The 24,283-nt window shown below is 63.7% G+C and overlaps 1 protein-coding gene and 1 non-coding gene across 2 annotated transcripts; both read right to left on the bottom strand.

The window, feature by feature from the left end:
• Positions 1-1,143: 1,143 nt before the first annotated feature.
• On the bottom strand, positions 1,144-21,421 carry LOC128980250 (endosome/lysosome-associated apoptosis and autophagy regulator 1-like). Its single transcript, XM_054398711.1, has 22 exons — positions 21,155-21,421; positions 17,944-18,064; positions 16,333-16,525; positions 14,558-14,705; positions 14,353-14,433; positions 13,056-13,161; positions 12,827-12,976; positions 11,982-12,070; positions 11,689-11,866; positions 11,089-11,217; positions 10,922-11,012; positions 9,666-9,771; positions 8,606-8,743; positions 6,998-7,252; positions 5,926-6,099; positions 4,781-4,961; positions 3,899-3,995; positions 3,692-3,793; positions 2,715-2,841; positions 1,901-2,079; positions 1,616-1,781; positions 1,144-1,209 (listed from the first exon to the last, which is right to left on the bottom strand). Exons 1-22 carry the CDS (start codon positions 21,260-21,262, stop codon positions 1,144-1,146), a joined length of 2,985 nt encoding a protein of 994 aa, XP_054254686.1. The 5' UTR covers positions 21,263-21,421.
• A 1,737-nt stretch (positions 21,422-23,158) lies between these two features.
• On the bottom strand, positions 23,159-23,407 carry LOC128980254 (small Cajal body-specific RNA 2). The gene has a single exon (XR_008489472.1). It is a non-coding gene; the product is annotated as a small Cajal body-specific RNA 2 (non-coding RNA).
• Between the last annotated feature and the right edge of the window lie 876 nt (positions 23,408-24,283).

The following is a 24,283-nucleotide window of genomic DNA, read 5'->3' as shown; positions in this document are numbered from 1 at the left end:
ACCTCAGCTGGCATGGCACAGCATGGCGTGGCCTGGCATGGCCTAGCCTGGCATCACCTGGCATCACACAGCATGGCTTCACCTCACCTGGCATCACCTAGCCTGGTTTGGCATTGCATGGCATGGCTTGGCATACTTTGGCACCCTGAGCCATGCCATGCCTGCAGCATGGCACCCCTCCTCCCCTCCCTGGGCACATGCACCCCCCCGGATGCTGCCCACCCCCGTGAGAACCCCCAGCCCACACAGGAGTTCTACACACACAAATAGGCATCCCCAGGGCACCCTCAGACCCCCTCCATGTCCTGGTGTCCCTGTGCCCGGCTGGGTGATGTGAGGGTGACACAAGAGTGGCACAGGGGTAAAGGAGAGGGGGTGGCAGGGGGTGGTGTGGGGTGGCACAGAGTGGCACAGGGGTAACAGAGGGATGACGGGGGTGATGTGGGGTGGCACAGAGTGGTACAGGGGTAACAGAGGGGTAACAGGGGGTGGGGTGGGGTGGCACAGAGTGGCACAGGGGTAACAGAGGGATGACGGGGGTGATGTGGGGTGGCACAGAGTGACACAGGGGTAACAGAGGGGTAACAGGGGGTGGGGTGGGGTGGCACAGAGTGGCACAGGGGTAACAGAGGGATGACGGGGGTGATGTGGGGTGGCACAGAGTGACACAGGGGTAACAGAGGGGTGACAGGGGGTGGGGTGGGGTGGCACAGAGTGGCACAGGGGTAACAGAGGGATGACGGGGGTGATGTGGGGTGGCACAGAGTGACACAGGGGTAACAGAGGGGTGACAGGGGGTGGTGTGGGGTGGCACAGGGGTGGCAGGGGTAACAGAGGGGCAAACAGGAGGTGGTGTGGGGTGGCACAGGGGTAACAGGGGGGTGAAACAGGATGCCAGGGAGGTGCCAGGGCGGGTGGCAGAGAGCCAGAGCCAGCGTACAAACCCCACAGCTGTATTTGGCATTTCTCGGCGCTCGGCTGCGGGGACACAGGGTGGGGACAATGTACAAAAGCTGTCACCAAGCTCCGGTCCCAAGCGGGTCCCTAAGGCCACGTTGAGGAGGGAGGGGGATGGGAGGGGGGGGTGGAGGGAAGGTGAGGGCGGGGGGGTGAGGGGTGGGCACAGTGCCCCCTCCGGCCCTGTCACAGCTCCATGCCAGCGCTGCTGGACGTCTTCAGTGGCACTGAGTCGAAACCATCCGGCGTCCTCTGCGGGGAGCGTGGTGTCGGCGAGGGGACAGCCCCCGTGGCACCCCCTGAGCCCCCCGGGTGTCCTCCCCTGCTGTGCCACCCCCTGAGCCCCCCTGGGTGTCCTCCCCTGCCGTGCCACCCTCGGAGCCCTCCCGGGTGGGGAAACTGAGGCACGGAGTGAACCACCCCAGCCCTGGGGCTTCTCTGGCGGCTTCTCGAGGGTCGGATCCCCCCTGTCTATGTCCCCCAGGGTGGGGAAACTGAGGCACGGACTGAACAGCACCACCCCTGGGGCTCCTCTGGTGGCCTCTCTGGGGTTGTGTCCCCTTTGTGTCACTCCATCTCCCCCTCAGGATGGGGAAACTGAGGCACGGAATGACTGGCACCGCCCCTGGGGCTTCCCCAGGCTTGTGCCCCCTCTTACCTTGGCCGTCAGGGCCTTGATTTTCCCAAAAAGTGACTTTTTGGTGGCAAAGAGCAGGTCATCCTCGGCGTCCTCCCCCTCCATGATGGCACAGCTGTCCGGCGCTGGCAGCTCGCACTCCTTCGCCGCCGCATTCATCACCAGCTTCGAGTATTTGTACTCCAACCTGGTGCCAACCGAGGGTGGCATCGACCCCGCCCGCACCCACACCCCCCCGGGGGAGCGTCTGCGGGGGGAGGGCGACTGTCCCCCTCCCACCAAAACCCCACCCCCGGCGCCACCTACTTTTGGTTCTTCTTCCAGAAGTAGGCGGCGAGGGCGGCGAGGAGGACGGCGGCGGCGGTGCCAGCCGAGATGCCAACCTTGAGCCAAAAATCGGCGCTGCGGCAGCTCCGCACCGCCTGGGGTGGCAAACTCTGCCCGCCGCGGCACAGCCGGGGCTCCCGCCACACGTAGGTGGTTCGCTGAGGGGGTTGGGGACACAAAAAAGGGGGTCGGGGGGGGGGTGAGCGATGCCCCCCCCCCCTACCCCCGCGACCACCCGGCCCTATCCCAAGACGGGGGTGGCGTGATGCCCGCTGTGAGGGTGGTATCTGGGGCACAAAAAGGGGGGCAGGAGGGTGGGTGATGCCCCCCGGCCCCCTGACCCTCCACCCCATGACGGTGGTGGTGTGGTGCCCGCTGTGAGGGTAGTATCTGAGGCACAAAAAGGGGGGGCAGGAGGGTGGGTGATGCCCCCCGACCCCCTTACGCCACACTCCAAGACGGTGGTGGCGTGGTGCCCGCTTTCAGGGTTGCACCTGGGGCACAAAAAGGGGATCAGGAGGGTGGGTGATGCCCGCCCCCGCCCCCGCCCCCCTGATCCCCCAGCCCAAGATGGTGGTGTGGTGCCCGCTGTGAGGGTGGCACCTGGGTCACAAAAGGGGGGGCAGGAGGGTGGGTGATGACCCCCGACCCCCTGACCCTCCACCCCATGACGGTGGTGGTGTGGTTCCCACTGCCAGGGCGGTACCTGGGGCACAGAAAGGGTGATGCCCTCCCCACACCCCGACCCCACCCCAAGACGCTGGTGGCGTGGTGCCCGCTGTGAAGGTGGTACCTGGATGCCACCGAGGCAGGCGCCAACGATGGGGCGGTAGTGGCTGGAGGAGCAGCGGGGACAAGCCTCGCCTGTCACCCACAGGAAATGGAAGGTGCAGCCGTCGCAGGTGCCCTCGGGGCATTTGCTGAGGGGGATGGAGAGGGGAGGGAGGGCACAATATAAGAGCTGGAGAGGCTCAGCTGGAGGTGACAGCCCCGCGGCGGCCATGGGGACAGCGCCGCCCCCAAAGGGACCCCCGGAGCCACAACCCATGTCCTGCCAGCCAGGGTGGGCAGGAGATGGAGGTGCCACCCTGGAGAGGTTGTGAGGGGGTGAATCATGGAATCGTCAGGGTCGGAAGGGAGCTCAAGGCTCAGCCAGTCCCAACCCCCCTGCCATGCCCAGGGACACCTCACACCACAGCAGGTTGCTCACAGCCACCTCCAGCCTGGCTGCAAAAACCTCCAGGGATGAGGCTTCCACCACCTCCCTGGGCAACCTGTGCCAGCGTCTCACCATCCTGGCACAAAGGTGCCCCAGTGACATCAACTGAGGTGTCCCCATGGCACAGAGATGTCTCAAAGCAGAGCCCCCCAGTGGCGCTGACCAGGGTATCCTAGTGGCACCAGGGTGTCCCCGTGGCACCAGTGTCTCCCCCTGGTACAAGGGTCTCCCTGTGGCACAAGGGTCTCCCTGTGGCACAAGGACGTCCCAGTGGCACCAGGGTGTTCCCCTGGCACAAAGGTGTCCCAGTGGCACCCCTGGGGAAGAACTCCTTCCTGACATCCAATCTGAACCTCCCCACTTCTAGTTTGCTCCACTCCCTCTCTCGCCACCCCTCCCCCCTCCCCGCAGTCCTCTCACTCCCTGGCACCCTAAAAAGTCCCTCCCCAGCTTTCTCGCTGAAGGGTGACACCTCCACAACTTCCCCCCACCCCTCGCAAAGCCACCAAGGTGCCCAGCTGTGTGTCCCCCTCCCACCCCCTCTTACCCACCTGGGCACGGTGATGGTGCCAGCGCCCGGGCGCAGAGGGTCGCAGCGCAGGCGGATGGCAGTGGCCCGGCCGCCGCTGCAGGGCTGGGTGACGTCGTTGGACCTGGCAAGGGGGACATGGGAGGGCGGAGCAGGGGACACAAGAGGGGTCCCCGGGGGTTGTCACACCCCCCTCCCCTCTCCCTCCACCCGGGCCGCCCTTCCTCACCTGTAGAAGAAGATGATGTCGGGCAGGCTGGCGTGGCCGGCGGGGAAGAGCTCGGGGGGGGAGGTGATGCCATCCAGTGTGGGACTGGTGGTGACGCCTGCGGTGACAGAGGGGTGCCCCTGTGCCACGGACTGCAGTGTCCCAGTGGCACCGGGCTGTCTGCTTTGGCACTGGAGCGGCCCCGTGGCATAGGAGTGTTCCCGTGGCACAGGGGTGGCACAGGAGCGGCACAGTGGCACCAGGGTGTTCCCATGGCACAGGAGAGGTACAGAGGCACCTGGGTGTTGCCATGGCATAGGTGTGGTACAGGGGCACCAGGGTGTCCCCATGGCACAGGAGTGGCATAGTGGCACCAGGGTGTTCCCATGGCACAGGAGAGGTACAGAGGCACCTGGGTGTTGCCATGGCATAGGTGTGGTACAGGTGCACCAGGGTGTCCCCATGGCACAGGAGTGGCATAGTGGCACCAGGGTGTCCCCATGACACAGGAGTGGTACAGGGGCACCAGGGTGTCCACTTGGCACTGGAGTGGCACAGTGGCACCGGGGTGTTCCCCTGGCACAAGAGTGTCCCAATTGCATCAACTGAGGTGTCCCCATGGCACAGAGCTGTCCGAAACCAGAGTCCCCCAGTGGCACTGACAAGGGTACCCTAGTGGCACCAGAGTGTCCCCAGGGCACAAGGGTGTCCCCCTGGCACAAGGGTCTCCCTGTGGCACCAGAGTGTCCCCATGGCACAAGGGTGTCCCCCTGGCACAAGGGTTTCCCCGTAGCACAGGGGTGTCCCCATGGCACCAGGGTGTCCCCATGGCACGGGGGTGTCCCCAGTGGCTTGGGTGGCAGAGTGGGCAGCAGGGTTCCCCCGGCGCGGGCGGTGGCTCACCCAGCAGGCGGTCTGCCAGGCTGACAGGCTGCGAGGACACGGCCACCTTGTAGCCCATGACGTCGGGTGGCACCACGATGGCCTGGCACACGTAGGCCGTCACCAGGCGGGCAGCGTCCCCTTGGCCCGGGGGCAGCCGCGCGTCCGTCACATTGTCGGTGCAGACCGCAACCTTCCGGCCCTGCGGGGACAGCGCCGGCGCTGGGGGGGGCGCTCGGGGGGCTGCTGGAGGGGCTGCTGGGGGGACTACGGGGGGTGCTCGGGGGGCTGCTGGGGGGGTTGGAGGGGCTGCAAGGGTGCTCGGGGGCTGCTGGGGGGTTGGAGGGCTGCAAGGGTGCTCGGGGGCTGCTGGGGGGTTGGAGGGGCTGCAAGGGTGCTCGGGGAGCTGCTGGGGGGGGTTGGAGGGGCTGCAAGGGTGCTCGGGGAGCTGCTGGGGGGGGTTGGAGGGGCTGCAAGGGTGCTCGGGGGGCTGCTGGGGGGGTTGGAGGGGCTGCAAGGGTGCTCGGGGAGCTGCTGGGGGGGTTGGAGGGGCTGCTGGGGATGCTGCTGGGGTGGCTGCTGGGGGGCTGTGGGTTCTGTTATGGGTGCTGTAGGTACTTTTTTGGGTGCTATGGGTACTTTTATGGGTGCTATGGGTTCTGTTATGGGTGCTGTGGGTTCTGTTTTGGGTGCTGTGGGTACTTTTTTGGGTGCTGTGGGTTCTGTTCTGGGTGCTGTGGGTACTTCTATGGGTGCTGTGAGTACTTCTATGGGTGCTATGGGTACTTTTATGGGTGCTATGGGTTCTGTTATGGGCGCTGTGGGTACTTTTTTGGGCGCTGTGGGTAGTTCTATGGGTGCTGTGGGTACTTTTTTGGGCGCTGTGGGTACTTTTTTGGGTGCTGTGGGTACTTTTGTGGGTGCTGTGGGTTCTGTTATGGGTGCTGTAGGTACTTTTTTGGGTGCTATGGGTACTTTTATGGGTGATATGGGTTCTGTTATGGGTGCTGTGGGTTCTGTTTTGGGTGCTGTGGGTACTTTTTTGGGTGCTGTGGCTTCTGTTCTGGGTGCTGTGGGTACTTTTATGTGTACTGTGGACACTTCCACGGGCGCTGTGGGTGGTGCTGCTGGCGCCGCGGGGGCTGCCAGCCCGTGCCCAGGCTCACCTGGTGCCCGCAGAGGCTGATGTTGAACTGGTGGAAGTACTTGAGGCCCTTGGCGGTGAAGCTGGGGCCGCTGGCGAAGGCGGCGCCCGGGGCCAGCGCCGAGAAGTCGAAGCGCAGGAGGTGCCCCGGCAGCGGCAGCGAGAGGCTGCAGTTGTTGTAGCAGAGGGAACGCAGCTGCGGGGCGCAGGGGACCCTCAGCGGCAGGCACAGAGCCGGCACAGCCCCCTGGCGACGGCGGGGAGCTGGCAGCACCCGTCAGGGATGGCCTCAGAGGGGGAGAGGTGGCACCCACCCGGGGATAGGTACTTGGCACCCACCCGGCATGGCCAGAGAGGTTGGTGTCACCTCCTTGGGGACAGCTGGGAGGAGCTGGCATCACCCATCCAGGGCTAGACACTGTCACCCACCCTGTTACCCACCCAGGGTGGCCAAAGGGGTTGGTGTCACCTCCCTGGGGACAGCTGGGAGGAGCTGGCATCACCCATCCAGGGCTAGACACTGTCACCCACCCTGTTACCCACCCAGGGTGGCCAAAGGGGTTGGTGTCACCTCCCTGGGGACAGCTGGGAGGAGCTGGCATCACCCATCCAGGGCTAGACACTGTCACCCACCCTGTTACCCACCCAGGGTGGCCAAAGGGGTTGGTGTCACCTCCTTGGGGACAGCTGGGAGGAGCTGGCATCACCCATCCAGGGCTAGACACTGTCAGCCACCCTGTCACCCACATGGGATGGCCAGAGGGGCTGGTGTCACCTCCCTGGGGACAGCTGGGAGGGGCTGGCATCACCCACCCAGGATCAGCTACTGCCAACCCACCCAGGGTGGCCAGAGAGGTTGCATTCATCCTCCTTGGGGACAGCTGGGAGGGGCTGGCATCACCCGTCCAGACACTGTCACCCACCCGGGGTGGCCAGAGGGACTGGTGGCACCCATCTGGGCCATCTTTGGAGGGGGTGGCTGCTGGCACACCTCTGGTGCCCACAGCAGCACCCATTTGGGATGGCAGGGGCGGGAGGTGGGGACATCACTCTGCCACCCCCAGCCCCGGGGGCACACACAGAGGGTTGGTCACCTGGTTGCTGTGGGTGCCAGGGCCACAGAAGTGGCAGGTGGGGGTCCCGTCGGAGGGGTGAGCTCGCAGGTAGGTGCCAGGCGGGCAGGGCCGGCAGGTGCCCGAGGCGCGGTCCAGGGCGTTCCCGGGGGGACAGGGGGCACAGGACCCGGCGGGCTCGGGGGCACAGCGGCGGCAGAATGAGGCCACCCCCCCCAGCACGTTGGTGACGTTGATGGAGTAGAGCTTGGCCACGTCACTGGTGTAGCGCCGGCCCTGGCACACACAGCACCACTGTCACCCACCTGGCACCGGCACCACCACCCGCAGCACCCCTCAGCACAGGCACCCACAGCACCCACGGCACCCACAGCGCCCACAGCGCCCACAGTGCCCACAGTAACCAATGCAGCCACATGATTCTCTGCAACACCCATGGCACCTATGGCACCCACAGCACCCCCTACAACACCCGTGGCACCCACAGCACCCATGGCACCCACAGCACCTCCTACAACACCCGTGGTACCCATGGCACCCACAGCACCCCCTACAACACCCGTGGCACCCATGGCACCCACAGCACCTCCTACAACACCCATGGTACCCCTGGCACCCACAGAAGCCATGGCGCTCACAGCAGCACCCACAACACCTGCAAGACCCACAGCACCTACAGCAGCACCCACAGCTCCTCTAGCACCTATGGCACCCACAGCACCCACAGCAGCATCCATAGCACCCATGGCACCCACAGAACCCACAGCAGCACCCACAGCAGCACCCACAGCACTCATAGCAGCACCCACATCACCCATGGCACCCACAGCACCCACAGCAGCACCCACATCACCCATGGCACCCACAGCACCCACAGCAACACCCACATCACCCATGGCACCCACAGCACCCACAGCAGCATCCATAGCACCCACAGCACCTCACAGCACCCACAGCACCCACAGCACCCACAGCAGCATCCATAGCACCCACGAGCACCACACAGCACCAGCACCACAGCAGCATCCATAGCACCCACAGCACCCACACCACCCACAGCAGCATCCATAGCACCCACGGCACCCACAGCAGCATCCATAGCACCCACAGCAGCATCCATAGCACCCACAGCACCCACGGCACCCACAGCAGCATCCATAGCACCCACAGCACCCACAGCAGCATCCATAGCACCCACAGCAGCATCCATAGCACCCACAGCACCCACAGCACCCACAGCAGCATCCATAGCACCCACAGCACCCACACCACCCACAGCAGCATCCATAGCACCCACAGCACCCACGGCACCCACAGCAGCATCCATAGCACCCACAGCACCCACAGCAGCATCCATAGTACCCACAGCACCCGCAGCACCCACAGCAGCATCCATAGCACCCACAGCACCCACGGCACCCACAGCAGCGTCCATAGCACCCACAGCACCCACAGCAGCATCCATAGCACCCACAGCACCCACGGCACCCACAGCAGCATCCATAGCACCCACAGCACCCGCAGCAGCCCCCACTGGATCCACACCGCCCACAGCAGCCCCCAGGGCACCCACAAGGACCCACATGGCCCCCAGCAGCAGCCGGGGGTGCCAGGGCAGGTGCCCCTCACCGCCTCGTGGTAGGGGGTGCGCTGGAAGGCCCAGGTGAAGCTGGTGGTTGCATTCTTCTCCACCACGTAGGTGTAGGACTGCTTGCCCTTGGCACCCGTCCAGGTCTCCACCGGCGTGTTGGTGCGGGAGTTGATGCCCTGGGGGGGACAGGGGACCCCAAAGCTGGGGGGGGGGAGTGTGTGTCCTCCAAACCTCCTTTAGTTCCCCCCAAACCCCCTTTAGTTCCCCCCAAACTCTCATTTGTCCCCTCCCAAACCTCCTTTTGTCCCCTCCCAAACCTCCTTTTGTCCCCCCCCAACCCCCCTTTTGTCCCCCCAAACCCCCTTTAGTTCCCCCCAAACCCCCTTTAGTTCCCCCCAAACTCTCATTTGTCCCCTCCCAAACCTCCTTTTGTCCCCTCCCAAACCTCCTTTTGTCCCCCCCCAACCCCCCTTTTGTCCCCCCAAACCCCCTTTAGTTCCCCCCAAACCCCCTTTAGTTCTCCCCAAACTCTCTTTTGTCCCCTCCCAAACCTCCTTTTGTCCCCCCCTCAAGCCCCCTTTTGTCCCCCCAACCCCCCTTTTGTTCCCCTCAAACCCCCTTTTCTCCCCCCCAAACTCCTTTTTGTTTCCCCCTCAACCCCCCTTGTGTCCCCTCCCAAACCTCCTTTTGTCCCCCCAAACCCCCTTCTGTCTCCCCCAAACCCCATTCTGTCCCCCCCAAAACTACGTTTGTCCCCCTTTCAAACCCCCTTTTATCCCCTCCCAAACCCCCATTTATTCCCCCCTCAAACCCCCTTTTGTCCCCCCAAACTCCCTTCTGTCCCACCAAACCTCCTTTTGTCCCCCCCAAACCCCTTTCTGTCTCTTCCAAACCCTGTTCTGTCCCCCTCAAACCCCCATTTGTCCCCCCCCTCAAACCTCCTTTTGTCCCTCCCCTCAAACCCCCTGTGTTCCCCCCAAATCCCCTTTTGTCCCCCCAAATCCCCTTTTGTCCCCCCCAAATCCCCCTTTTTCCCCCCCAAATCCCCTTTTGTCTCCTCCAAAGTCCCCTTCTGTCCCCCCCACCCCCCCCACTCACCACCATGAAGTAGAGCTCACAGCTGACACTGCAGATGGTCTCAAAGACAAAGGTGATCCTGGCCACCTCCTTGCTCTCTGTGTCCTCCAGCAGTGGGCTTGGGGGGCTGGGGACAGCAGGGGGACACTGCCACACCCTGCCCCTTTGGCTGCTGTCCCCTCTCCACCCTCAGGGATGGCCCAGCACTGGTCCCCACCTCATAGAACCGTAGAACTGTCAGGGTTGGAAGGGACACCAAGGCTCAGCCAGTCCCAACCCCCCTGCCATGGGCAGGGACACCTCACACCACAGCAGGTTGCTCACAGCCACCTCCAGCCTGGCTGCAAACACCTCCAGGGATGAGGCTTCCACCACCTCCCTGGGCAACCTGTGCCAGTCTCTCACCACCCTCATGGGGAAGAATTTCTTCCTCACATCCAATCTGAATCTCCCCATTTTTAGTTTTGTTCCATCCCCCCCAGTCCTGTCACTCCCTGACACCCTCAAAAGTCCTCCCCAGCTTTCTTGGAGCCCCCTTCAGATCCTGGAAGGCCACAAGAAGGTCTCCTGGGAGCCTTCTCCTCTCCAGACTGCACAACCCCAACTCTCTCAGGCTGTCCTCACAGCAGAGCAGCTCCAGCCCTCTGCTCCTCCTCATGGCCCTTCTCTGGACACCTTCCAGCATGTCCATAGCCCTCTTGGAACAGAGGCTCCAGCCCTGGACACAGAGCTCCAGGAGTGGTCTCAGCAGAGTGGAGCAGAGGGGCAGAATCCCCTCCCTGGCCCTGCTGGCCACACTTCTGCTGCTGCAGCCCAGGCTCTGCTTGGCTCTCTGGGCTGCAAGTGCTCACTGCTGGCTCCTGCTGAGCTTCTCCTCCCCCAGCACCCCCAAGTCCCTCTCCTCAGGGCTGCTCTCCAGCCAGTCCCTGCCCAGCCTGGATTTGTGCTTGGGATTGCCCTGCCCCAGCTGCAGGACCTTGCCCTTGGTCTTGTTGAACCTCCTGAGGTTGGCTTGTGCCCAGCTCTGCACCTGTCCAGGTCCCTCTGGATGGATCCCTTCCCTCCAGCCTGTCTGCACCACACAGCTTGGTGCCATCAGCAAACCTGCTGAGGGGGCACTCAATGCCTCTGTCCATGGCACTGACAGAGATGTTGAACAAGCCTGGTCCCAGTGCTGATCCCTGAAGGACTCCACTTGTCCCTGGCCTGCACTTGGCCATGGGCCCATGGACAGCCACTCTCTGGGTGCAGTCCTCAAGCCAGTTCTCCATCCTCACCTGAAGCCCGGGACCACCAGCGTGAGGATCATGAAGTCGTTGTCCGAAGCTCCTGCCCCTGTGTAGATGTAGTCCCCGGCCACCTCCCAGCCTGCGGGGGACAGCGGCGACAGCTCAGCAGCGCCCCCAGCTGTCGCCAGGGGATGGGCACAGTGTGCCGGCGTTACCTGGCATCCCCTTGTACTCGAAGTTGATGCCGCTGAGGACGGTGGTCTCCATGTTGGGGGGCAGCACGTTCCACCACTTGTACTCCAAGCCCAGCACCGGCTCCGTGCCCAGCGGGCAGCTGAGGCAGCCTGGGGACAGGAGGGGACAACCCTGCACCGGGGTGGCACCCACCTCTCTCCACAGGTCTGGGTGCCCCACTCACCCCTTGGGGACAGTGCTGGGCAAGCCACCCCTTGGGCACAACGATGGTGCCATCCTTACTAGAGCCGTGGGGACAGGAGGGGACAGCTCTGCTCTGAGGTGGCACCCCCCTACCCCTGGCAGCACTGGGTGTCCTGATCACCCCTTGGGGTCAACTATGGGGACATCATTACTGGTGCCATAGGGACAGAAGGGGACAATCCTACACTGGAGTGACACCCCCCTACCCCTGGCAGCTGCGGGTACCCCCAGTCACCCCTTGGGCTCAAGACTGGGGACATCCTTACTGGAACCACAGGGGCAGTAGGGGACAATCCCCCTCGAGGGATCTCCACCTCCCTGCTGCAGCTGAAGGTGCCCTGGCCACCCGCTGGGGACGGTGGCAGGGTCGCCCTTACCGGAGCCGTTGGAGTAGGAGCCGTAGGGACAGGGCTGGCAGGCGCTGCCGTTGCCCTTGGCGAAGCCTGGGTTGCAGGGGGGGCACTTGGATTTCACCCCCGACGGGGGCAGCTTGGCCGCCTGCGGGAGCTCCTCGCTGCAGATCTTGGGCTCTGCCCACTTGAACATCAGCTGCGTCTGCCCGGGAGGGAGCGAGGGGGCTGAGCCGGGCTGGGAGGGGACGTGGGCGGAGAAGGGGACAACCTCCTGACGTCCCCCACCCCAACCCCTCCCCTCCCCAGCCAGGCTGTACCTCGCCGTGGGCATCGCAGGCGGTGTGGGTGTAGAAATAATCCTTGTCGGTGCAGGGCGGCCGAGGGCGGCAGGATGCTGAGCCAGGCTCTGCCAACCACCAGGCAGATGGCAGCTGGCTCAGCCCGGCAGAGGGACCTCCCCCGTGTCCCCGCGGGATGCCACCACTGCCACCGCTGAGGGACGGCAGGTCCCCACTACCCCTCCTCCCAGCACCTCTCCCTTCCCCAGGGGCACCCCCGAGGGCAGAGGTTGGGGTGCAAAGGGCATCCTTTGGGCACCTCAACGATGGTGCCAATGTTGGATCCCCTCCTTGCCCCTCCCACCACCTCTCCCTTCCCCAGAGCCATCCCCGCGGGGCAGAGGTTGGGATGACAAAGGGACCCGGTTGTCACCTCTGAGGTGAGGGGACAGAGGGGACCTCACCAATGTCCCCAAAGGTTGTCACCAGCGCAGTGCCCACGTTTTTTCCTCTCCTTGCCCTCTCATCACCTCTCCCTCCCCTGGGGGCATCCATGCAGGGCAGATGTTGGGGGAACAAGGGGACCTGGTTGCTGACTCTGGGTGAGGAAACTTCACCAATGTCCCCAAGGGATGCCACCAGCACGATGCCCATGTCTGGGCCCACCCCACAGGGCAGAAGTTGGGGGTTCAAAGGCATCCTTTGGGTGAGGGGACAGAGGGCACCTCACTAATGTCCCCAAGGGATGCCACCAGCACGATGCCCATTTTCATGCCCTGCCCTCCCATCGCCTTTCCCTTCCCCAAGGAGACCCCTGCAGGGCAGGGAGGAGAAGGGCACCTGGTGCCAGCCCCGTGTGAGGGACCAGGGGAGGGGACACCTACCAGCATAGGTGTCAGGCTCACAGGGCTGGCAGGCAGTGGCTCCTTTGCTGGAGAAGGTATCAGCAGGGCAGAGCTGGCAGGCGGAGGAGCCGGCGGCGGGGGCGAAGGTGCCAGGTTTGCAGGGGAAGCACTCGGAGGTGTAAGCCACCCCTGGGCAGTGGGAGGGTGCTCAGGGTGTGGGAGCTAGGGAGTGGGGGTGGTGGGAACCCCCCACCCCGCACCCGCCTACCTGTGATGCCAATGTTCCTCACCAGCACTGGTTTGGGCACCTTGGACCAGATGGAGAAGGCTGTGGTCCTCCAGTAGAGCACATTGTTACCACGGCTGAGCTCCACCTGGCAAAGGGGTGAGGAGGGCAGATTTGGGTGGCCTCAGTGCTGGGGAGGTCGTTGGCACACGTGGGTGGAGGGGGTTCAGGGATTAACCCCTCCCATGTCATCACCCATCCTGAGGTGGGGAGTCACAGGAACCCAGAGGCCCAGCATGGTGCAGGCTGGAAGGGACCTCTGGGCATCATCCAGTCCAACCCCCCCTGCTCCAGCAGGGCACCCACAGCAGCTTGCCCAGGGGCACAATGCCCAGGGGGGGTTGGAAGCTCTCCACACAAGGACACTCCACAACCTCTCTGGGCAGCCTGCTCCAGGCCTCCAGCACCCTCACACCAAAGAAGTTTCTCCTCCTGCTCAGGTGGAACCTCCTGGGTGCCAGTTTGTGCCCCTTGCCCCTTGGCCTGTCCCTGGGCACCACTGCCAAGAGTCTGCCCCCAGCCTCTTGCCCCCCACAGCTCCTTTGTCTCTTGCTGAGCATTGCTCAGCTCCCCTCTGGGGCTGCTCTTCTGCAGGCTCTCAGCCCCAGGGCTCTCAGCCTTTGCTCCTCCCAGAGCTGCTCCAGGCCCCTCAGCAGCTTCCCAGCCTGCCCTGGACTCTCTCCAGCACTTCTCTGTCCCTCCTGAACTGGGGAGCCCAGAACTGGCCCCAGGACTCCAGCTGTGTCCTGACCAGGGCAGAGCAGAGGGGCAGGAGAACCTCCCCTGCCCTGCTGCCCACACTCTTCTCCATGCCCCCCAGGACCCCATTGCCCTTCCTGGCCCCAAGGGCACCTTGCTGGCTCCTGGGCACTTGCTGTCCCCCAGCACTCCCAGGTCCTTCTCCTTGGAGCTGCTCTCCAGCAGGTCCCCCCTCAGCTGTGCTGCTGCAGGAGGTTGTTCCTCCTCAGGGGCAGGACCCTCCCCATGTCCTGGGTGAGCTTCAGGAGGTTCCTCTCCCCCAGCTCTCCAGCACAGCCTGGGGGAGGTGTCCCCACTCCTCCCAGTTTGGATCATCAGCGAACTGGCTGAGGCTCCACGCTGTGCCTTCATCCAGGCCACAAGAACAAGCCTGGACCCAGCACTGTCCTAGCTGAGGGACCGACCCCATCTGCTGCCCTCCCCTGCAACCTGAAGGAGAGGTGACACAAGGGACCACGGAGGCTGCACCCAGGGCCCTCCCCCTTCTCCATGTCACCTCCTGTCCCCGCCCCCGACTCACGCTGTGGAACTCCCAACCCTTCTCGGTCGTCCTCATCCAGCGAGATTCCTCCACCGTGGGCTGGCACTGATCGTTCTGCACCTGGAAGGGGTGGGAGGAGCAGGGCAGCGAGGATGGGGACCCCACCGTGCCCTCGGGGACACAGCCACGTCCCCGAGGACCTCCCAGCCAGCCCCCTGGCACCCTTCCAGCCCCTGGCACCTACGAAGAACTCGAAGACGATGCTGCTGTCGGGGTAGATGTACTCGAAGGAGACGGTGCCAGACTGCTTCAGGTTGACTGCGTACATGAGGGTGGCTGTGCACTCGTCGGTGTTGGAGGCCACATAGTCCCCCAGTGGCTCCCACGTTGACCTGGGGGAGGGTGAATCACACACCCAGGTTGGAAGAGAGCCTCAGGATCACCCAGTGCAGCCCTGCTCTGCAAGGCTCAGCCCTAAACCAGAGCCCCAAGCACCACATCCAAACCACCTCTGAACACCTCCAGGCTTGGTGACTCCAGCACCTCCCTGGGCAGCTCATTCCAATCCCTGGCCACTCTTTTTCCTCCTGTCCAGCCTACACCTCCCCAGTGGCAGCTTGAGGCCATTCCCTCTTGTTCTGTCACTAATGACCTGTGAGAAGAGACCAGCACCAACCTCTCCACAACCTCCTTTCAGGTACTTAAGGTCTCCCCTCAGCCTCCTCTGTTTCACACTAACCATCCACAGCTCCTTCTGGTGCTCCTCATCAGATTTATTCTCCAGGCCCTTCCCCAGCTTCCTTGCCCTCCTCTGCCCTGTCTCCAGCACCACCACATCTCTTCTGTGCTGAGGTGCCCACACACAGCCTGGGCACCACTTTTGTGCCCCATGCCCATAGCAGCCAGGATGGGGCCAGCAGGGACAGTCCCCAAGTGGGCGACGCAGAGGTTGTTGGACCCAGAGTTTGGGGGGCAGCACAGGGGATGTGGCACTCACCCTGGTGGGTCTTTGCCCACCAGCTGGTGACCCCCATGCTGGGGAGAGGTGGGGGTAGGGGGTGGGTTGCAGAGAGAAGCAGAGCAGGATCCAGCAGATGAATAATGCAGGTGCTGCTGGAAATAGGTTACAGCTGCCAGCTGCAGGAACGCTGCGGCGCAGGGCAGCTTGGCACTGCCAGTGCCACTGGCTGGCCAGGGGGCTTGGTGGCATGAGTGGGTGGCAGGAGGGCTTGGTGGCACAACTGACTGCAGGAGGGGGTGGTGGCTACTGGTGCCACTGGCTGGCAAGAGGATTTGATGGCACAAACAGCTGGCAGGAGGGGGTTGGGGCATAACTGGCTAGCAAGAGGGCTCGGTGGCTGCTGGCATAGCTGGCTGGCAGGAGGAGTTAGTGGCACAAATAGATGGCAGGAGGGCTTGGTGGCAGAACTGGCTGGTGAGAGGGCTTGGTGGCTGCTGGTGCCACCAGCTGGCAGGAGGGGTTGGTGGCTGGTGGCACAGCTGGCTAGCAGGAAGGCTCAGGGACACAAGCAGCTGGCAGGAGGGCTCAGTGGCACAAGCAGCTGGCGGGAGGACTCAGTGGCACAAGCAGCTGGCAGGAGGACTCAGTGGCACAAGCAGCTGGTGGGAAGACTCAGTGGCTGCTGGCACTGATCCAGGGGCCACAATGCAAAGTCAAGCAGCTGGCTCATGGCACGGAGGTGCAGGCACTCCCGTGGGTGCTCCCTCACCCAGGAGCTCTGGTGAGGGTGCCCCATGGGTTGGGGACCCTGCCAGGTGCTGCTGGGCTGTCCCCTTGCTGCGGCCAGGGTGTGCCCTGGTATCACCTCCCGGAGGAGGGAGGCAGAGGGAGCGCGGGAGACGGAGGGAGGTGGGGGACTGGGGTGCTGCCCACACATGGCAGTGTCTCAGCACCCAACTGTGCCCAGCCCCACCGTGCCAGGGTGGTTGGGTGCCCAAGCACTTTCCCGGGACGGGGAGCAGCCGTTACAGGGAAGAAGCGTGCCAGGGGGCGCTCACCCTGTGCAGTTCTCCACTGCATCACCAAAGCCATCCTCCACCTCCAGGTTGGTGGCCACGTTGGCGAAGCCGTGGGGCACCTCGTCCCACTCGTCGAAGCGGACGCCGGTGCCCAGCGAGTAGGTGCCCTCTGCACAGGGTCTGCAAGCCTGAGCCTTCATGTCCAGGAACTCCCCTGCCTTGCAGGAGAAAGCTGCAAAGAGCAAACCCAGGCTGGGGAAAAGGGAGGTCACCTCCTGCTCCCCTCCCCGGCGCTGCTCCAGCTTCATCGTCCTCAGCTTGTCAGGGCGTGCCCGGCTGGGTTTGGCATCTCCCAGCCCCAGCATCCCTGTGCAGCTCCAAGTTCCCCATCCTGAGCATCCCTGTAAAGTTCCAGGTCTCTCATCCCAAGCATCCCCCCCTGTGTGGCTCTGGGATCCCTCATTCTGAATCTCCTGAACAGCTCTGGGATTCCCATCCCCAGCATCTCTGTGCAGCTCCAGGTCCCTCACCCCAAGCATCATCCCTGTATGGCTCCGGGATTCCCCATCCTGAACATTTCTGTACAGCTCTGAGATCCCCCTTATCCCAAGCATCCCTGCATAGCTCCAAGTTCCCCATCCCAAACATCCCTGTGCAGCCCTGGGATTCCTTCCATTCCCAGCATCCCTGTGCAGCTTCCAGTCCCCCATCCTGAGCACCCCTGCATGCTGCTGGGATCTCCCATCCTGATCATCCCCACGTGGCTTTGGGATCCCTTATCCCAAGCACTCCTGCACAGTTCCAGGGATGAGGTCATCCTGAGCATCCCCATGTGTTTCTGGGATCCTCCTTCCTGAGCATCCCCACATGGATCTGGGTTCCTCATTCCCATCATCCCTGCATGGCTCTGGAATCTCCCAATCTGACCATCCCTGCATGGCTCTGAGATTCTCCACCCTGAGCATCCCTGCATGGCTCCAGGTCTCTCATTGTGAGCAGCTCTGCATGGCTCTGGGATTCCCCACCCCAAGTATCCCCACATGGATCCAGATCCCTCATTCTGACCATCCCTGCACAGCTCCAGGTCCCTCATCCTGAGCAGCTCTGCATGGCTCTGGGATTCCCCATCCCAAGCATCCCCACGTGGCTCCAGGTCCCTCATCCTGACCATCCCTGCACAGCTCCAGGTCTCTCATCCCAACCATCCATCCCTGCACAGCTCTGGGATCCCCAAACCCAGGATCCCACAGCAGCAAATCCTCTCCCCCCGGTTTATGATTTATGATTTCTGGCAGCTCCACAGCACTCTCCTGCCTGACCACCAGCACCAGGCAGGATCTAACCCCCTGCTGAAGCACGCTGCTGAGCCACAGCACTCCCCAAGCCTTGAGGGGGTGTGTGTGGGGGTGTTCCACCCCCCTCTCCAGCACATCCCAGTGAGGAGCTGACAGGGCTGACGGCTGCTGGCTGCTGCGGCGCAGACAGGTCCCTTTGAAGGAGTCGCTGCGGCGCAGCTGATGAAAAGCTGCCGCTGCTCCTTCTCCAGGCTCCTCTCCCTCCCCTCGCCCTCATTTCCTACCCCTGCCCTACCCACATCCCAGAACCTCCCGCCTTCCACCCTCAATTCCTCCTCCCCCCCCCAATCCTTACAGCACTCGGTGCCCCTGACGGGGTCGGGCAGGCCGGTGCAGAGCCCCGGGGTGTGTGGCACTGCCACCCTCCAGCGTGACCCCGAGCTGTCACACGCTGTGTACTCATAGTGGTACTCGGACTGGGAAAGGAGAGAAAACATACTGGGAAGCGTGCGGCCCCCAGAACCACCCCACAGTGCTCCCCCAACCCCCAGGGGCTGTGTCATCCATCCTCCCCCCACCCCACCTCCATCCTCCCACCCGGCTGCCTCTTGCGTTGATAGTTTTGGTTCAAGGCGTTGTGATGTCCCACAGCTCCCAGTCCCCCCTGCTCCCAGTCCAGCCAGGTCTGGGAGGGGAGGGGATGCTTGGGGTGGGGGCTGCTCAGGGCGGGGGCTGCCGGGGGAAGGGAGATGTTGGGGCAAAGGGGTGGCCGGGGGGAGATGGAGTGGCTCAGGGTGGGGGCAAGGAGAGAGCTGAGAGCAAGGGGTGCTCGGGGTGGGGGTGGGGGGGTGCAGAGGACAGAGGGGTATTTGGAGTAGGGGGATGCTTGGGGCAAGGGGGGTGCCCAGAATGGGGGGTGCTCAGAGTAAGGGGTGCAGAGGACGGAGGGATATTTGGGGCAGGGGGATGCTTGGAGCAAGGAGAGAGCTCAGAGTAAAGGGGTGCTCAGAGCAAGGGGTGCTCAGAGCAAGGGGTGCAGAGGACGGAGGGATATTTGGGGCAGGGGGATGCTTAGAGCAAAAGGGGTGCTCAGAGTAAGGGGTGCTCAGGATGGGGGCATGCCCTGGGCAGGAGGGTACCAGGGTGCCAGGGCAGAGGGAAGCTTGACTGGGAGGACACAGAGGATGGAGCTTCAGGTTAGGATGATTCCCCCCCCCTCCCCACCTGAGACATTCCCCACGGGGGGGCGTGGGGTCACCCATTCCACGCCCAGGACCTCCCTGACCACCCCATGCGCCGAGCCAGCCCTGGCACAGTGAAGGTGACAGCACTGCCACCTCCTCCTCATACCGGGGCGGGGGTGGGGGTGGTGCTGAAACCCTTCTCTCTCCCCCCCCACCCCGAGTGCCAGGAGCAGATGGCACCGTTCCCGGCGCCGTTTGCCTTGGCGTGGCCACGAGTGCTGCTCACTAAAGCTGCTCAACCCGGACGAGCCATCCTGCCACAGACATCCACCCACTGTGGGCACTCCTCGGCCGGGTGCCAGAGCAGCCAGGAAGAAAGGAAAAGGGCGGGGGGGGGACACACCGTCACCCCCGACCCCCCCCTCCTGCCATGCCACCAGCTGCCTCCGAGCAGGGACCGGCTCAAGGCCGGTGAGGAGGCGGCGATGCCGGGGGCAGGTGAAGCTCAGTTTGGGGCGGGGGTGGGGATTAATCCGGTGGGCAGGGTGAAGGTTGGGTCTGGCTGCTTGGGGTGGGGGGCGGGTGGGGGGTTAAGGGAAGGACACCACAGCTTCCCCCCCAACCCCTCCGCTGCAGCATCTGGGGGGTGCCAGCGGCGGGCGTCGTGGCTCCGTGCTCCCGGCAGACGCCGGAGCGTGGCAGGTTGGCAAGAAAACAAAGCTTTGATGTTCCGGGAGGGGAGGGAAAAGGGGGAGGGAGATAGGAACAGGGGGATGGAGGTGGGGAAAGGGGGATGGAGTTAGGAAAAGGTGGATGGAAATGGGAACAAGGGGAGGGAGATGGGAAAAGGGGGATGGAGATAGGGAAAGGCGGATGGAGATGGGGAAAGGGGGATGGAGATGGGGAAAGGGGGATGGAGATGGGAAAAGGGGGATAGAGATAGGGAAAGGCGGATGCAGATGGGGAAATGGGGATGGAGATGGGGAAATGGGGATGGAGATGGGGAAATGGGGGTGGAGAAGGGAAAAGGGGGGCAGAGGGGGGCAAAGGCACTGCCTGCACTACCCCATCCCATGTATAGGCAGCACCAAGCCCCCCATGGCCCTGGCATGGGGACAGAGAGGAAGGTGCCCATCAGCGTGCCCAGGGTCATTCTGGCACCCCAGCAGCCCCAAGATCCCAACACTGTTCTTGCTCCCGAGGGATTCCCTTGGGAAAAGGTGTGTGTGTGTGGGGGGGAGTTTCCCTCTTCCCAAACTTTCCTCCCCCTTTCCCCCCAACACAATCGATGTCAAGCAGAAGAGCTCCACATTTTCTCTGAACTGCCAAGAAATTGACCTAATTCGGCCGCGGGGCAGCTCCGTAGCAGGAGGGGGGACCCCAGGCTGCCACCACCGCCACCTTTAGGGGGTGGGAGAGGGTCTGTCCCTCAGTGTGGGGGGGGACACACAGGGATGGGGCCAAGGAACATGACCTCCAGGGGAGTAATCCCTCCCGGGGCTGGCACCAGCTGCAGTCTATTGTTCCCAGCTCCGGCCGGTGGAACGGAGACACAGACACACACAGAAACTGGATCATGGCACACGAAAATTACTGGCCCAGATGAAAAGCAGCCACGGGTTGGGAACAGCTTGGCGGGTGGGAGGCGGGGGACACCCCAAGAGGGGATATTTGCAAGATGTTGGGGGGGTTGACCCCGACATTGCTGTCCCTGAGGTGCCAGCGAGGGGTTTCTCCTCACAGGACACTTTGTCCCCACTTCAGGCCACTGTGTGCTGGCCTAGGGAGCAGCACGTGGATGATGGGGACACGTCTGTGTGTCGTGTGTCCCCCCCTCCCTCCATCACCACCTTGTCACCACCCCCTGCCTGCAGCTCTCAGCCCAGGGTGGGTTTGGGGACATCCCAACCTCACCGCTGGGATCAGTGACCGACCAAGAACTGGGGGACAAAGACTGGAGGTGGCTCCGGGGACCACCAGGCTGACCTTGGTGTCCCTAAGGGGAACCCCCCCCCGAGTGGCAAAGTCACCCCCTCTTTAGCCACCCCAATCCTTAGAGGGGATCCCACGGAGCACCCTCCCCCCCCACAGACTTACAGCCTGTAGGTGACAGATCCCTGTAGGGACAGACTGGGAGCCTCTGGGGTCTGGTGGAGCCCCCGGGGGCCCCAGGGGGGGGAGCAAAGCCCCCCCAGGCCCCAATGGACTGAGCAGTCCCCCCGCTATAGGGACCCCCCATTAATAGGGACCCCCCCATGCCATCAGGGGCACATCCCTGGTGATCCAAGGCTCGGTTCCCTTTACCGGGGGGTTGCCGGTTGATGGTTCCCTCCTCCTTTTTCTTCCTCCCTTCCCCCCCCCCCCCCCCCCCGGTTCCGGTACCTCCTTGCAGACGTGCAGCCGTTCCCCGGTAAGTGCCGGTGATACGGTGACCGCCAAGCACAACACCATCAGGATCCGGTCCATGGCTCCGGTACCGGTACCGGTCATGGCGCAGCGGTAAGCGGCGGCGGCAGCGCTCGGCCCCGTGCGGGCACCGGCCCCGCGGCCCCGCCTCCCGTCAACGGCCCGGCCCCGCGCACGCACCTGCCGCCACCTGCCCCCGCCCCCGGCACCGGGAACGTTATACCGGCAACGGCACAGAGCGTCGCTCCCCCGGGAATGTGATCCTGGGAATGGCACCGAGCGTTGCCCCCCGGGAACGGCAGCGAGCATCGTTTCCCGAATATGTGATCCCGGGAACGACACCGAACATCAGCCCTCGGGAATGGCACCGGGAACAGCACTGAGCATCGTTCCCCCGGAAACGGCACCAGGAATCACTCCTGGGGATGGTACCAGGAACGTTACCCTGGGAAGAGCACTGGGAACGGCACCGAGAGCTGCCCCCGGGGAATGGAAGCCTGGGAATGGCACCGTGTATCATCCCCGGGAATGGTACCGGGAACGTTATCCCGGAAGCAGCATCAGGAACGTTATCCCGAGAACGGCGCTGAGCGTCGCGCCTGGGAGCAGCACCGGGAACGTTATCCTCGGAATGGCACCGGGAACAGTACCAGGAGCGTTATGTCGGAAGCAGCACAGAGAACTTGATCCAAGGAACGGCACCGAGAATCACCCCCGGGATCTGTACCGGGAATGTCAGCCTGGAAGCAGCATCGGGAATGTTATCCCGGGAAGGGCACCAGCACAGAGCATCATCTGCCAGGAACGGCAACTGCACCGAGAACGGCATCGGGCACCTCCCCTGGAAACAGCATCGGGAATGTATTCCTTAGAACGGCACCGAGCATCTCCCCTGGGAATGGCACCGGGAACGGTCCCTGGAACGTTGGGAATGGCCTCAGCGGCAGGAACGGCACTGGCACTTGTCACCATCCCCAGGAGCATTATCGCGGGAGGGCACCCCTGGGAACAGCCCCGGGAGTCACCAGGGAATACCGGGCACTACCCCGGGGCACCCGCACTGACCCCCCGGCTGCATATCCCCGTGGGAAGGCACCGTGCCTCCCCTCCCCCAGTAACGGCTCCTCCTCCCGGTCCCCAGCAGCAGTGCTCGGGGTAAGGGGCACCGGGACTCGGTGCGTTGTGTCCCCTCCTCAGCAAGGTGCCAGTCCCGAGTGCCTCTGAGGGGGGGTCGTGGAGGCAGGAGGATGACACCCGCGGGGGCACAGTGGACACGGGGGGCATGGCTCTGGTGGCACTGGAGCGCTGGTGGGCACCATGAGGCTGAGGACACAGCTCCCTGCGTGGTGGCACAGGACCATGGGAACAAAGGACATGGCCACAGGCTGGGGACAAGTGGGGCAACACTGCAGCTAGGGTGGCATGGGGACTCCTCAGCAGAGACTCCCACCCCCCCCAGAGCTGGCGTCCCTCCTCCCAGCGTCCCCACTCCCACCAGAGCAGTGACTTCCTCTGGCAGTGCCACAGGTGTCCCCTTGCCACCACCATGGCCATGCCCTCATCACCACCAGCTGCCAATTAACCCCCAAGTTGCACAGCTGGGATGCCACCCATGGGTGTCCCAGGAGATGGGGGACACACACTGCCAAGTCTCCTACCAGGTGTGGGCACCCTGTTGGGTGCTCACAGCCCATGCCCAGGGCTTGCATCATCCTGTGGGACACTCACAGGAGGCTCTGTGACCACAGATCCTATACAAACCCTTGCACAGGGCTGGCATGGCCCCGTGAGATGCCCACATGCATGGCACAGAGCTGGCACAGGAGGCACAGTGCTTGCAGGGCCTTGCATGGCTCCAAGCGGTGCCCATGCACACTCCAGGGCCTGGTGCCAAGCTCAGACCCGCTGCAAGGCTCGGGGCTGACCGGCGCAAGGAACACCCCCGCGGGCAGGCCCGGGGCTGGCGGTGCCGGTCCGGCGGCGGGTCAGAATCGCAGGGCGCTCACAGGCCGCAGCCTCGCCTATCTGATCGACTCATCCCGCCCGCCGCCAGCTACCGCACAGCGCCCGCGGGCTTCGCGGAGCTCTTTCTTCTCATCTCGGCTGGGCCTAGCCCGGCCGATCGAATAAGATCAACGTGTAGGGGGCTGGGGGCCGCGCCTCACACACCCGCCAGGCACAGCCGGACACACACAGACCCAAATAGGCACCGCGCACACAGCCGGACACACAGAGACTCAGACAGGCACCGCGCACACAGGCCCAGACGCGCGTCCCACACACACGGACTCAGCACCATCCACCCGCGCAGCCACCACGCCCCAACAGCCGCTGCCCCTCAGCCGCCCTTTTATAGCGCGGCCGCGCGGGGCACGCCGGGAAGAGGAGGCTTTCCGGCCCCGTCCCAGCGCTCCCCCTGGCGGCGGGAGGACTCGCGTCCCCCCCAACGCGTGCGCGGCCGGAAATCCCGGAATCGAAAAAAACCTTTCAGCTCGCCAAGTCTGAGCCTTAACCCTGCACTGCCAGGGCGCCGCTGAAACATGACCCTCAGCACCACATCTTCACGGCTTTCAAACCCCTCCAGGGGTGGGGACTCCGTCACTGCCCTGGGCAGCCTGGTCCAGGCCTTGACAGCCCTGTTGGGGGAAGAACTCTTTTCCTTGTGTTCCTGTAAGTAGTTTATTTAGTAGAGAGGGTGAGTACAAGCCCTGGGGACCCCGAGTGGTATATGCGCCCAGGACCAGGGCTGGGATCTACCACTGGCCACTTCAGGGTGGCCTTTGAACTCCCCCAGAACCTCTGAACATCTCTAAGACCCTGGATTTTGGGGGTCTGGATCCCTCTGAGCCCATTCACCTGGTGTTTAAACCCTTCAGGTTCCCCTGTCAGGGAAGCTCTACCAGGCCCTATCTCCTTGAGATCTGAGCTACCTGAGCTATCTAAGTCCCTGGTTCCCCTCTAAGGCCGATGAAGCCTCATCGCGTTGGGGTTTGACCACTTCTGGCTCCTCTAGGTCTTCACAGTATTTAAAGCCCATCAGATCCCTTCGTTGGGGTCTGTCACTCCTCCGAGACCTGTCAGGCTCCCTGTCTTTGGGGTCTCATT

The sequence above is a fragment of the Indicator indicator genome, unplaced genomic scaffold (genome assembly GCF_027791375.1).
Source record: "Indicator indicator isolate 239-I01 unplaced genomic scaffold, UM_Iind_1.1 iindUn_scaffold_86, whole genome shotgun sequence".
Lineage (NCBI taxonomy): Eukaryota > Metazoa > Chordata > Aves > Piciformes > Indicatoridae > Indicator > Indicator indicator.
The sequence above is the reverse complement of the archived record's forward strand: the minus strand, read 5'-3'. Positions and strand labels throughout refer to the sequence as shown.

Excerpts from the sequence above, each read along its gene's own strand:
- LOC128980250 (XM_054398711.1), bottom strand. The coding sequence starts at position 21,262 with ATGACCGGTACCGGTACCGGAGCCATGGACCGGATCCTGATGGTGTTG. Across the intron at positions 18,065-21,154 it reads GGCTGCACGTCTGCAAGGAG|TCCGAGTACCACTATGAGTA; the intron begins GTACCGGAACCG and ends CTCCTTTCCCAG. Across the intron at positions 12,071-12,826 it reads TGAGCCTGACACCTATGCTG|AGCCTGGCTCAGCATCCTGC; the intron begins GTAGGTGTCCCC and ends GGTGGTTGGCAG.